The 14,888-nt window shown below is 35.4% G+C and overlaps 1 protein-coding gene across 1 annotated transcript in view; it reads right to left on the reverse strand.

Annotated features, from left to right (window-relative positions):
* Window positions 1-11,017: 11,017 nt before the first annotated feature.
* Window positions 11,018-14,888, reverse strand: part of Hcs (holocarboxylase synthetase-like protein) — a 129,760-nt gene continuing 125,889 nt past the window's right edge. Inside the window, exons 14-15 of the mRNA XM_090409137.1 lie at window positions 11,946-12,159; window positions 11,018-11,441 (exon numbers count right to left, since the gene is read on the reverse strand). Of these exons, the coding sequence (XP_090265263.1) occupies window positions 11,273-11,441; window positions 11,946-12,159 (383 nt within the window). The 3' untranslated portion in view covers window positions 11,018-11,272. The remainder of the gene's footprint in view (window positions 11,442-11,945; window positions 12,160-14,888) is intronic.

A 14,888-nucleotide genomic window follows, 5' to 3' on the forward strand; every position in this document is an offset into this window, starting at 1 on the left:
ATTTAAGTATTTCTTAAATGATTCCCATGCACTGTCGATACTATTCCCATTCGCAACCGTTACCATTGCACTGAACTCGGTATACTCCTCAGTTAGTCATAGTTTTCTGCTTTGTACTTCACAATGTAATTTTTTTGAATGGGACTTTCATAAACTTAGCCATTTCCCAAGTGAGTACCACACGATCACTGTCACCAATAGGAAGCAGAATTATTACATCTTTAACTGAAACACCCTCTGACACTATAATCAAAGCTAGCACTGTTTGACGTCGAGTTCCTTTCATCACATGCTGTTTGAGGAAGTTGTCTCAGAACATCTCAATAAATTTGGTTTCATTCTTCTCATGATATTTTACTGCTACCCGTTCAATGTTTGGATAATTAAAGTCTCCCATTATGATTACTCTTTCCGCGTCCATCGTGTCTATTTGGTGATGCATTTCTTCATCATTAGCAACCGATCCACCTGGGCTGTAACAACATCCTACTATGTATTTGATCTTGTAAGATTCCACCTCACACCAGATGGCTTGAAACTCGCTGGCCACATATCTAACATACTGACCAAGGGAACAAACTCTACCCCTTTGTTTTTTGGATACTCCTAGCCTTCGTGTGTAGACATAATAATCTACTTATGTGTTCTTTTATATGCTCTTATCTGCAGTCTGCTTGACACATCTGGACAACTTGCTGATCTCTATTCTTCTCCAGTGCCTTATACATTAAGCAACTTTGCACGTTTGTATAACAAGGTATAAATATAAATTCGGGTAATTCCTGTAACACTACCCTACCTCATATGTCTGCTTGTGGAAAGCGAATAATAATAATCAAAAAAAAAAAAAAAATCAGCTAACGCCTTTTTATTCCCGTATACGGGAGTAGGCGAGGCCATTTTGGAGACTGAGTGGGCAGTTCAATCCACTGGTACCCAATCAGAGACAGATGGCCCAAGGCTATCCCTAATTAAGCGGTACGCAGTGAAGAGAGACGGCTCAAATGTGCCGCCATCTCGTGGTCCCTAATTTAATGTCTGAAATAATGTGGGTTCTACGGTCGATTTTCTTGAGTTTACAGGACGAAAAACCTGCTTGCCCGTGCCAGAGATCGACTAACTCGGGAACCGGTCGAAAAAAGGCTTAGAAAAATTTCCTCTAGTCGCCGACTAGACTCGAAACCAAGACTTCCTTCGTGCGGCCAAGCGCGATGGTGTGCAAACGCCACATCCACTGAGCTACACTTCTTTGACTCTATTGTATTTCTAGCAGTTTTTATGAAACTGAATTTTTTTCTCCCCATTCTAGTACGATAAAAGCCCAAATTTGTAAGTTTACCTATTTCGGAAGGCCATCAGAGAAACTAGGTCTGATTCCTATTGAAAAACTTTGTGACAAATTTATAAACTTCAACAAGGCGTAAGGAAAATTACATTTGGACTCACACTTATTAGAATTAAAAAAAAAGAAAATACCGGTGTTCGAATGTTTGGTGATGTTCATAACAATCTATTTTTTAACGTATCCCTCTTCCCCCCTTTTTTTTTTCTTTTGAGCTCGGTCACTTTAATAAAAAATATAAGGATTAAATCTATTAAAAATAAACCTAACACTGACATAAAATTGAGTTAGCCGATCTCATACGGAGGTAGCAGGGTTTTTTTCTCCCGGAAACTCGGGTTTTTCATCCCGCATACATACAAATCGGCCCTTCAGAACACACGCAATTTACAGACAAAAATTACTAGTTGTGGTGGTGTTGGAGGTGGGCGGTAGATGGCGTTGATTCGTAGTAGAGGTAAGGTGTAGAGACAGTTGAAGATGTCCTCCCGCGATGAGTCTTCGGACTCCTTGGAGGTATCAGGAATAATAATAATAATAAAATTTGACGCTTCTGTTTCAAATGAAGTACTTTTTTTTCCCAATAAATCGCCATAAAAGCCGTATATTTCTCCTTTAATAAATATGTCTAATTTTCTATTCTGGAAAGTGCATAGAAAGAATGGTTCCGAACCACTATATACGAGGATAACGTGTAAACTTCGTATAACGTGGACCATGATGTGATGGACTAGCAGAAGAGGTGAGATGGTTGTGTGCAGATGGTGGATGAGCTTAAGGCAAAGTATTACAATTTTTTATTGCATTATATATTACATTGAAGTATATAGGCAAAGTAATATCGCACTTGTTAGATTTTCCTCATATTCTTGTTACCTCGCATGATGTGTGTGTCTGTAGGTGGTCATATCTCCCCCAATGCGGTTCACGAGGCTGTTTGCTTCGTAGCAAACAGCCTCGTGAACTCGTGATTTACATTGTGCTCATCATTAAAAGATAAAAATTCATGGCACATTTTTTACAGATATATATATGTATTTATGTCTATATGTATACTTAATCTTATATTATTCCATATATTCTGTTCTATATAATCTATATTTATATTTCATATTTAAATATAAATATACAAAGGGCCAAATTCCTTGTGATTGTTTTCTCTCTTACTTTTGACAAACAAGATCTACTATTAATTGTGTGTTTAGTTTAATCCTTTATCCAAGTGTAAGCAAACAAAGTTTGCACTTGAAGTATCTTCAGGACTGGGGCAACTCTTGGCAAAGGTGGACTAAGTTCTCATCACTTTTCTTAGTGTCCCATAATGCAAAGCACATCGCCTTGCGGACATGTATAATGCTATGCATTATGGGAAGGGTCACTTCCTGGACCAGTTACGACCTTTATTGAGGTCTCTTCAGTGGGAGCCAGACCCTGAGTTGATACTAAGGTTGAAGCAATGCAGAACTCATATTTCCATATGCCAGTTGCCAAAAGGCGTCACACCTTATTATTAAATTACTCTGGATTACACAAAGATGGAAGTCTTTTTTCCACTTGGTTAGACTATAAATTATATATTTAGTTTAATCCTTTATCCAAGTGTAAGCAAACAAAGTTTGCACCTGAAATATCTTCAGGACTGGGGCAAGTCGTGGCAAAGGTGGACTAACCCAGTCTGGATATTGACCCTTCTCTTAATGCATAGTATTATATACATGTCTACAAGGAGATGTACTTTGCATTATGGGACACTAAGGAAAGTGATGAGAACATAGTCCACCTTTGCCAAGAATTGCCCCAGTCCTGAAGATACTTCAGGAGCAAACTTTGTTTGCTTACACTTGGATAAAGGATTTAACTAAATATATAATTTATAGTTTAACCAAGTGGAAAAAAAAACTTCCAAAATTTTTCTCTAATCCAGAGTAATTTAATAATAAGGTGCGACACCGTTTGGCAACTGGCATATGGAAATATGAGTTCTGTATTGCTTCAGCCTTGGTATCACTTCTGAGTCCGGCTCCCACTGAAGAGACTTGAATAAAGGGTCGAAACCAGTCTGGGTAGTGACTTTTCCCATAATGCATAGCATTATACATGTCTGGAAGATGTGCTTTGCATTATGGGATACTGAGGAAAGTGATGAGAACTTAGTCCACCTTTGCCACGAGTTGCCTCAGTCCTGAAGATACTTCGGGTGCAAACTTTGTTTGCTTATACTTGAATAAAGGATTAAACTAAATATATAATTTATTGTCTAACCAAGTGGAAAAATCTTCCAAGATCTACTATTGAGAGTGCCTGCATGAACGTCGGTTTTGCATCATGTATAAAAATCCCGAAAAGTAGGTCTGGTTCAACATGGAACTAACACAGGCCACATAAATTTTGGTCTAAAATCCGCTTTTTACATCGTTGTCATTTTAAAATTGATCTCAAATTCAAAAAGTGATGAAACATTGTTACATCCCCCAAACTTAAATCGGAGAGATTGCGTTTTTGTATCTAAAACTAGCTTTCTCAAGGCCTGTGTAGCTCAGTGGATGTGGCACTTGCATCCTCTGCACTAAGTCGCACGACGATACACTTATAGTTTGAGTCTAGTCGCCGACTGGAGGAACTTTTTTCTAAGCCTTTCTTCGACCTGTTCATGAGTTAGTCAATCTCTGGCAATGGCAAGTGACTTTTTTCTCCCGGAATTTCGGATTTTTCATCCCATAAACGCAAGAAAATCGACCGTAGAAACCACACTATTTTTCAGACATCAAATGTATTGTGTTAGGTTTAGGGACCACGAGATGGCGGCACTTGTTGAGGCATCGCTTCACTGCATGCTGCTTAATTAGCGATAGCCTTGGGCTAGCTATCTCTGATTGGGTAGCAGTGGAGATTGAACTGCCCACTCAGTTTTCAAAAGTTAGAAAGGGTAAAACAGCCTCGCCTACTCCTTATACGGGAATAAAAAGGCACTAAATGATTTTTTTAAATATAAATATACTGTAAATCTGTATTTATATTTGTATTTAATTGTTGTTAATAATTAAATTTTTTAGAAAATATCTCGTGGCTCGTGAAAAAATTATGTAGCACTTCTCTTTCGTGTTTAGACTCAATGGCTTGTCATGGCCAAATAACTAGGCTTTTTAGAACCCCGATACTGCTTATGATGGGATGTTAATCCTATCTGTATTGTGTGCTAAATTTGTAAATTGCATGTTTTTCTTAGCAGTTTGGCTGTTTTGCAGATGCAAAAAACTCTTCCACCTGCATGAGACTAGCTAACAAAACTTCAGATGAAAATTCCTAATTAAGGTTGCGTCTTAAACGGAATTCTAACCGAGATTTTTTTTTCAAATAAAGGGCTTCGTCTATAACGAATGAGATACGCAGGCTATATTTAATAACAATAAACTTTTAAGTTCCTATAATATACAAAGTCCTCATTTACAATTTCCTTTATGTAAACTGGGACAATAAAATTAGTAGTTTCTTTGATTCAAATCTCTGCTGTCAGGTTATTTTATACTGCTACAAACAGAACGTGAAAAGCAAATATTACTTTCCCCCCTTCAGTAACTGGGTATATATATATATATATATAAAATATAAAAGAAAGTGGGTCAGTATTGAATGCTGATCAGATGATTCTTTTATCATCATACTATTCGACTTAACTTTTGTCACATATTCTTATTAGAATTTCCTGTGTTTTATAACGTGAACTGTTATCATAAAACAAACCTTATGATGCACAGTCAACTACAGCCGTCTAATAAAAGAAATAAAGCTTTGTTCCCAGTCTGTTCAGAGATTGTATATCATAAATTGTACTTCCTGTAGCAAATATATCAAAAGGATCTATAATTCGCAAATAATATTTCAGCAAGAGTTTTACCCATTATTTCCTACTATTTTGTATGCTTTTCTATGATAAAACATTTCAAAGACATTTATTTCTTTATATACCTTTTAAACAACTTCAGTTTTCTCCCAGACTAATGAATAATGAAATGTCCACACTTGGAAAGGTCTTTCTTTATTCTGTAAAATGTTAGGAATATGATTCATATTTGTTTAACTTTTCAATATGAAAGAAAAATAAAGAGTATGAGTAATAATCTATTTTATATTTAGGAAAATGGACTTTTACTTGCCAAAATTTGCAAACAAAAGATACTGAAAAGAAAGATTCACATGAGACTATTTTTTTTAATAATATTTTAGTGTCCCCCTCTAAAACAGGAGTGTCAGAATTCCTGTATATGCTTTTTATTTCGCTGTGTTGGTTAATTCATAAAAGTTTAGTCAGATGCATTGTTGTCCTGTATGTGAAAGATTCAATTGTAAATCATAAATTAACACACGTTTAAGTTCGATCACACCAAGACTATGCATCATGATGTCAGTGAACATTGGGTGATGCTCTACTGTTGATCAACTATGCTCTTGATAGTTCAGATCGATTTACTTGTTGAGAGAGCGATCTACAGCTCTTAATATTTAACAACAAAATACATATCTTTAGTTCTGACATGCAAGATCCTAGCTTTTCTTTGGCTTAAATTTTAGTGCAAATATCTTGAAATCTTAATCCACTCATAAGTCAATAACTCTTGCTGCAGAGGATGGGGGGGGGATCTTTCCTAATTATTTTTGGAACACCAGAACTATGCTTTTGATTGATTCCTCAAATGTTTTGGCAGATGATGAGCTCTTGCTGCTACTTCCTATCTTAAAACAGTCTAGATAGAACATCTGGGTAATAGGTTTTACTGTATGGTAATTAACTCACTCTGCATAGGGTTATATTATTATTATTAAGAGAGACCTCCAGGGACTCATCGAGGTTGGCCACATACTATCAGCACCAGCTATCACACTTGTTCTTGAATTCATTCACACTACTTGCATATGGCAATCCATTCCAATCATGCACCACCCTATGAGAGAAAAATCTAGCTCTCACTCCTTCTTGATGGCATTCATTCTCAACTTGCAAGGAAGCCCTCACATCCTTTCTCTGCCTTCCACAAAATGAAAAATTCCAACTAGTGAAATCCTGTAAATTTCAATCATATTACCATATTTCTTCTGTTTGCTAGCATTTCGGGTATACAAATTCTTAATTTGTTTTCATAGTCAGTATTCCACAATCTTGATATCATTGTTAACACTCTCCTTTGCACTCTTTCCACTGTATCAGAATCACCAAGGAAACCAGATTAAAAATTTGGCAACATTATTATAGAATGTGTGCAAATTATTTAAACAAGACCTTTTCTTAGTAAACACATGCTGTTCATTGCAAAGTAGAGATTCTTTGTCAACCCATTTCTGAATGTGAGCCCTAATCAACTTTTCCAAAATCTTCACCAGAAAGACACTGATAGATCAAATGTTGAATATCTTTTTACCACCATTGTGCAATGGCATCACCATACATTCTTTCCACTTCCTAAAGAATCTTCCCTGTCAGGATTCAAATTATGTAGACTGGTCAAAGGAATAGCCAGTTCAGTTAAACAACTTTATTAGCATCTGTGCTGATATTCCATCAGTCCCTATTGCAGAATTCTTATTCAGTTCGTGCAACAGCTATAGTACTCTTTATATACATAAGTTTCTTCGTCAAGTGAAGTGATAGCAGTGAGTGCAACATTCATATACTAGGTTGATAGCTTTTAGCAAAGTGAGATTGTTAACTCACTTTTAGCAAAGTGAGTTAACAATCTCTTCTGCATCTGTCACCCTTCACACCATCTGCATTCAGTAGTTATTCATGCATATTCATTCTTTCTTTTGGGTTGTCTTCAGCTTGCAGAGCCAGTTTCTTTTATAACTTTCATAACAGACATCCTTACACATACATGATATTTCTTCCAGATAATCTTTTTCTTACGAATTTCTTGCTTGATAAAATTACACATCCATTTCACTCCTACCCTATTTATTCTTTAAACTCCAAGGACACATTCCAATATTGCATCATTTAGGAAATTTTTAAATGCTACCCATGCCCCTGTTGATATTTGTCCCATTGAACAACCGATACTTTGGTGCAGAACCAGCATACTTCTCAGTTGGTCATAATTTCCTGTTTTGTTGTTCAGCATGCAACCTTTTCTGAATGGAACATTCATAAAATTAGTACTTCCCAAGTGAGTACTGCATGATAACTCTCACCAACCAGACGCAGAATAGTTATGTCTTTAACTGAAATTCCCTCTGACACTATAATCAAATATAATACTCGCATCAAGTTCCTTCTATCACATGCTGCTTGAGGAAGTTGTCTCACAACAGACCAATAAATGCAGCTTAATTCTTCTTAAGAGATTTACTGCTGCCCAGTCAGTATTCAGATAATTAAAGTTCCCTATTATGATTATTCACTTCCCATCATCTTTATTTTGTGATGCATTTTGTCACTAGCAACCAATCCAATAATTCTGTAACAACACCTGCTATGTATTTAATCTTGTTAGACTCTGCATAACACCAAATGACTTCAAACTCATTGCCATATGAAAAACTGTTACACTGGTGTCCAAAATCTAAGGACGAATACTATTTCTGAAGATTCTGCAAATTCAGATGAATCAGCTTGTGACAATTTGTATGACTGATGATTTTTGGTTAGAAAACAAGTCTACATTCAAAACTTCGAATCGTATTATGTGGTAACACTCAAGATGAAAAGCTGCTCTAAACAAATTGTGTTTGAAGGAAGCTCTTTTCGTGAAGGAATAAAGTTGCAAACTTGGATGTTTTGTAATGGCTCAAAGACATCACCTAGATGATTTCACGCAGGGAAGAAATATTGGAAAGCTTGAAGAAGGGTGCAGAATTACTGATATTGCAAGAGAGTTTGGAATCTCGCATAGTATTGTATCCAGGCTTTGGACAGTGTTTCAACCAATGGAATGCATCCAGATGTTTTCTAAGAGGTTGCCCTTTCTCTACCACAGAGCAGATTTTTGGTCATAACAGCAAAACGTAATCGATGCACCATGGTACCATTCAAGCATAGGTACACAGATATCTCAACAAACTCTAGCAGGACATCTGTGACAAGTAGGCTTATATGTTTTCTAAGAGGTTGCCCGTTCTCTACCACAGAGCATGAAGACAGATTTTTGGTCATAACAGCAAAACGTAATCGATGCACCATGGTACCATTCAAGCATAGGTACACAGATATCTCAACAAACTCTAGCAGGACATCTGTGACAAGTAGGCTTATATGTCCAAAGGCCTGTAATCTGCATCCCTTTATCCACAGCTCATCACAGAGGCACATTTTCGGTGGTGTTATATTCATAAAAATTGGACAAGACATTAATGGGCTAATGTACTCTTTACAGATGAGAGTCGTTTTAGTCTTTCTTCCAATTCTAAATGATACTTGATCTGGCGTGAAAGTGATACTGCTTACCATTGTGAGAACGTTCTTGAAAGGGATAGCTATGGCAGTGTACTGGGGTCATGTGCTGGGAGGCATTATGCTTAATGGACACACTGAGCAACAAGTGCTGGAAAAGGGGGACTACAACTGGTGAAATATATTGCAATGAAGTTCAAATTCAATGTTACATTCAATTGTTCTGTGGTGCTGTAGGGGACGAATTCATTTTTATGGATGACAATGCCACACCACATCGTACATGATCAGTGTAGATACTTCTGAAGACCAAGGTGGTGGTATTTCACTGAGCGATGAAGAACATCATTTTGTCATACTAATGAATGACCATATCACCTTAGATAAGTCGTGCTCATACTTTCTCAAATTTAACAGCATCAAGCTTGAGAATGCCAAGAATCCATCAGGTTAGCATACAATCAAAGTGTCTAAAGAAGGGGAGATGGTTGTTTTTTCTTTTTCTAAGTCGAATTGGAACTGGTTATTAAAATGTCTTTGGAGGGTGTTAAAAACCTTGGAGCTATGTAGCCAAATAGGGAACACATCATTTGCAGAGTGAAGCCAAATCATAGGTCTTTGTGGAGCAGAGATCAAGGCTTTATCTTCAAAGGTCTCCATGAAGTAGTTTGATGGGGGTGGGATGGGGGGAGACCACATGGCTGTTCCCTTTATTTGTTTACAGAATTTTCCCTGCCAAATGAAATGGCCCAAGTGCATGGTAAACTTGAATCAAGAATTTTCTTATGTTGCTAAGTTGAGAAAGATGGCTGGGTTGAAGTCCAATCTGTGACAAGTAGAATATCTAAATCTGATATAGATAGAAATAGCATGTTTTTTTTTTTTATATACACCTCAAAACAAGGCATTAAACTGAAAATATGCAGTTCACAGATTTTGCATACAATGTTTCAGTTACTTTAAAACAACAATAACAGAAAAGAAAACTGTAATCTAATCCAGTGCTTTCTCTAATGAGGTAATTTTCTAAAAAAAAAAATTCTTTAAATAAAAATTTATTTTTTCATCATTATAAGTATATTAATGGTGCTATTCATACAGAAATATAGATTGCTGCATGTTTCATTGAAAATTTCATTAAGTGGTATTAAATCAGTTATTTTTATTTTTTTTTACAGATACTATTTTTTTTAAGTCTTTAGCCAAATTTAATAATAATTAATAAATATTTTCATACTGAAAAATTCAGTATGAAAATCAGCAATAAAAAAGACTAAAACTATGAAAACAAGCAATCAAACATCAAATGCTTATAGTGAACTTATAGTACAGGTTATGGATTTTCAGATGTTTAGGCACTCTTTGTGAGGACAGAAAATTAAATATGGAAACAGATAATAGAAAAAAAAGTGGCTTATTCTAGTTTTTTAACTGTAACTGGTCAAAAACCAGTTGAATACAAGAGAAATCAGTCAAAATACCAAGTTAGCACTCTATAAGAGAATATTCAAACTGATTTTGACTCTTGTGGATCTGAAATTTGGGTTATAAATAAAACAATTAATGAAAGACAGGTCATTTAATTATCAAGAATGTGAATTGGAGCTAATATCTAAGATGGTGTGGTTCATTAACCACATTCTTGCTGGGATTTGTTTTGTGCTAGACTAAGGCATGAAACTGCTCTGCATGAACATGTTGAACAAAATGAGAGATAAAGGATCATAAAATCAACTGTTTGAAGAACAAAAAAATTACAGGAAAAGGACTCAGAAGGAGACTGAATACAGGTCTAGCAGATTGAAATGTAAAAATTGATCAAATCAGATACCTGACAAATAACAGACCAATTTGCAAAAAAAAAGGGGTTGATGGAAAATTATCATGAAACATTGTGTTATTGTGTTAGATGTCAGAATATCTGGGATATGCCAGAAAATTATGATAAAACTTGCATTTTTATTTTCAACTGGTAAAAATATTAATGAATAAAATTTGTGGAGGCTAATTTTGGATTGTGTTTGGTTGCTTCTGACTCTGCAAAATATAACCAATACTATCTAGTTTTTAATAAATTTGTTACCCAATAAATTACTGGGAGATAACAACAGTACATTGGTATTCTTTATGTGAGGATGAAACAACAGTAATGCATCAAAGCATTGTCACAAATAAAATTCTATTTTAAGAATTGTTCTAAAAAATACTATACATTATATTTGCATGTGTTTTAAAGATTGTATCTCTTAACTTTTGAAGAAATGCAAAATTACACTAAAGAAAAACTAAACAGATTTATAAAACAGCAAGTTTATTATTTTGCAATGCAGTTGAGCGAAATAAAATAAAGTAACAAAGAACTGCATTTTATAAATCACCAGGACAACATATATTAAACTATAAAAGTTCATCACTTTTATGAACATCCAAAAACTAAAATTATCCTAAAATAAATTATTCTTATAAAAAAAAAGCTAAGATATACAGCCTATCTACAATGCTGAAGAGCTTAAATTGGTATAAATTACTAAAGGCATAACTCAGAAGGTTCACTGAGTTTTAGCTATAATAAGATTTCTCATCATATCGAAGCTGTTACCATCAGGGTGTAATGAAATGTTTATGCCTGATTCTGTTTTAACAAGAAGGAAACCAGAATCATCCACACCTTGGATTGTTACCACTTCATTGTTGCTTTCCAGTGTTACTTTTTGGTCACTGTAATAAGAGAAATGTGAAAAAAACATTGTGCTATTTAATACATAATGCAAGCTTGATAAAATGTAAAATAATTAAGAAAGAAATCAGCTTATGTTGGATGTTACAGAAAATTATAATAAATAATAGTTAAGAATAAAAAAAATAGTTAAGAATATGCAGAGGAACAGTGCACATGCTACTGGAGTAAACTCTGCTTCCACAGTTATCCAATTCATATATTTATTTATAAAACAAAGAAAGTAAATTCCAAACTACTAAATAGTTGGATAGAAAAATTAAAATAATTTATAATAGAGTAAACAGATACAATTTAGGAAGAGCTGTGATTATCATAAGCAGATACAGAGAAGTACGACCTTAAGAAAAGAGCTCTTTTTTTTTAAAAAGAGAAGAAAGCAGTCCGCATATATTAAAAAAAATCTTTCTAACTTAAAATTACAAAACAACATATCACACACCACTAGACTTCTAACAATCAAATACAAATAAAGTTATTTTTACCTGTGAAGCCAATAAGAATAATAAAGAGGAAGAATAGCAGTAGTTCCTTTTGTCTGGAATAAGTCAACAAGATTCTCAAGACATGTCAATGTCCTTCCAATAATCTCTTCCACAGTAAAAGAAGAAACTGAAAATCCAGTATTCTGTTTGTGCAGAAGAGCAATATCATTTATGCAAGCAGTTGGAAGGGTATTGCTAACATTAACACCACAACCTGGAGAAAAAATTATAATAAAAACAATTTCAATCATTTTTAACAATCCAGACATAGGCTATACATAATAATATTTATGCTATTTATTTCAGACTACACTAAAAAAGCTTGTATACTAGTGTTTTTTATTTTCTTAGTGAAGAACTTGAATTGAAACAAATTAAGACCAGATATTTTAAATTATATTTTATGCAAGTGGAATTTTTCCACAAGCATTAATGAATTTATAAATATTAAAAAAATTCACTTTTATTATGACTAAAAAGTATAGTTTACAGAAATTCAAATTTAATAATATTCTACATGTATGCCCGCTTAAACTGCTGCACATTTTGAGTTTTAGCTATCACTGTTTGATGAACAGCTGATATTCCTTTAATGAAATAAGTTACCATCATCATCAAATTTCTGATATGTACCCACAAAGGGTGTATGGGATATAATTATATGGGCAACTCCATGGAGTCCTTACTCATCAAGAGGCCCATAAACATCATACCAAGCACTATCCAACATTCACAGTATCAATCGTACTTTGCATTGAATCCATTTAAAGTTATGACACCCACAACAGACTTTAGCAACCTATTCCACTCATTCACCACTCTCCAAGCAAAGAATCTAGTTCTCACACACCTCTGTTACACTCTTGTTCAGCTTCCAAGGATGGTCCCCTAGTTCTCCAACCACCAGACCTGTTCTAAAAAATTTCCTCTATATTAATCTCGTAAAAATTCTTTAATTCATATGTCTCAATCATGTCACCCACAAATCTCCAATCAGTCCTCATAATTTTCATTCCATAGACCTGCTATCATTTTGGTCTGCTAAGGCAGAAGCATTAGCAGGTCATCTCTACCTATAGGAGTTGCCAAATTTTGTGCCACCCTTTTCTTAATAAATTACTCTGGATTTAGAGAAATTTGGCAACTCCTATAGGTAGAGATGACCTGCTAATGCTTCTGCCTGGTATCTCTACTTGGGCCTGGCTCCCACTGAAGAGACCTCAATAAAGGTCGAAACTAGTCTGGGTAGTGGCCCTTCCCTTAATGCATAACATTAGACATATCCGCAAGGAGATGTGTTTTGCATTATAGGAGATACTGAGATAGGAGTGTTGGTAGCTTGCTCCACCTTTGCAACGAGTGCCCTGGTGTTGTACCACCTTAACCCAGTCCTGAAGATACTTTCAGGTGCAAACTTTGTTTGCTCACACTTGGATAAAGGATTAAACTAATTTTATTATACTCTAACCAAGTGAAAAATAAACTTTCAACTTCCTCCATGAATTTTTTCTTTTTTTGTAGCTCCTGCTTAATAATGGTATTCATCCATTTAACTCCCACTTGATTTACTCTCCTGATTCTAGGTATGCAGATTGCCATTATCTCTCTGAAACCTTTACCATTTCCCATGCATTATCAACATCCAACCCTTGCAGTTTTACATGCCATGGCACTGATCCAAGCAATCTATTAAGTTTGTCATAATTACCAGCCCTGTATTTCCACACACAGCCCCCTCTTAACTGAAAATTCACACATTTAGCCACGCCCCAAATCAAGACTATACGATCACTCTCACCAGTTGGTGGCAATGTGGTCACATTGGTTATAAACAAACTCTCTCACGTAATTACTAGATCTAGCATTCTCAAATCCCTAATACACTCTTATCACATGCCATCTCAGATAATTAATCCTTAGTAACTGTATAAATTCCATTTCCTTCCTCCCATGTGTCCCTTTCTCCTTCCAATCTATGTAGTTGATCGGATGGAGAAAAGAAGCTTATTTGTTGATGCATACTACCCCTGATCATCCTTTACATCCCCTGGCCTATAGAAGTCACCAACTGTATATTTTGTTCTGCTGGCCAGCATCTCAGCAGATGGCCTCAAATGTGCTATTTTTGCTGGCCTGCAGTTGAACTCCTACTCTCTCTTTGGTTGCAGTTCATAAGCCATCATCAATAATATCCCCTCCCCCATTCTTTTTTCTCTATCCTCCCTGAAAATACTATACCTTCACATTCTATCCCACCAACTATATCATCTTCTGTCAGCCATGTCTCATTAATGCCCTTTGGCAAAGATGAACTAACCAATGCCAGGAATCCCATCCCTTGTTTCTGAATGCTCCTAGCATTAGTGTACATAAAGTGCAATAGCCCAACCTTTAGGCCCACCACTACTGTCTTTGCACTTTATATTAACTATCCCATTCTGGTTTGTTACTAGTGATACTAACTTAAGCATCTTCTGCACATTTTTACATTCAACTGTCTCAATGGTATCTGCATACTGGTTGGCTGAGTGGTCAGTGTAACTGCTCTTCAACCAACAGGATGTAGGTTTGAATCATAACGAGGGCATAGATGTTTGTGATTGTCTTACCTTGTGTACTGATGTAACCTTTGATATGGTGTAGTATGACCTTTGCTGTCCTTGCACTATTAAAACCATAAATCATCATCTGTATACTAGTTCAACAGCTCTCCCCCCCTCTAAAACTTCTATTTTCACTGATTTTACACATCTACTTTCACTTCCTTCAACAACAATTTTTCTAAACTCTGAACACCAAATCCATTCAGAAGGAAACCACTCACTTCACATCAATCCTCTTGCATAACCTACACATCAACTAATTTACTATTATGGCCCTCCTTCTCAGCTCAACTCTGTCATACCACAGCAACAGACTATCTTAACTCTTTCACTCTTTTCT

The sequence above is a fragment of the Typopeltis vanoorti genome, chromosome 19 (assembly GCF_054136105.1).
Source record: "Typopeltis vanoorti isolate ZY-2024b chromosome 19, IOZ_Tvanoo_1.0, whole genome shotgun sequence".
Taxonomy (NCBI): domain Eukaryota; kingdom Metazoa; phylum Arthropoda; class Arachnida; order Uropygi; family Thelyphonidae; genus Typopeltis; species Typopeltis vanoorti.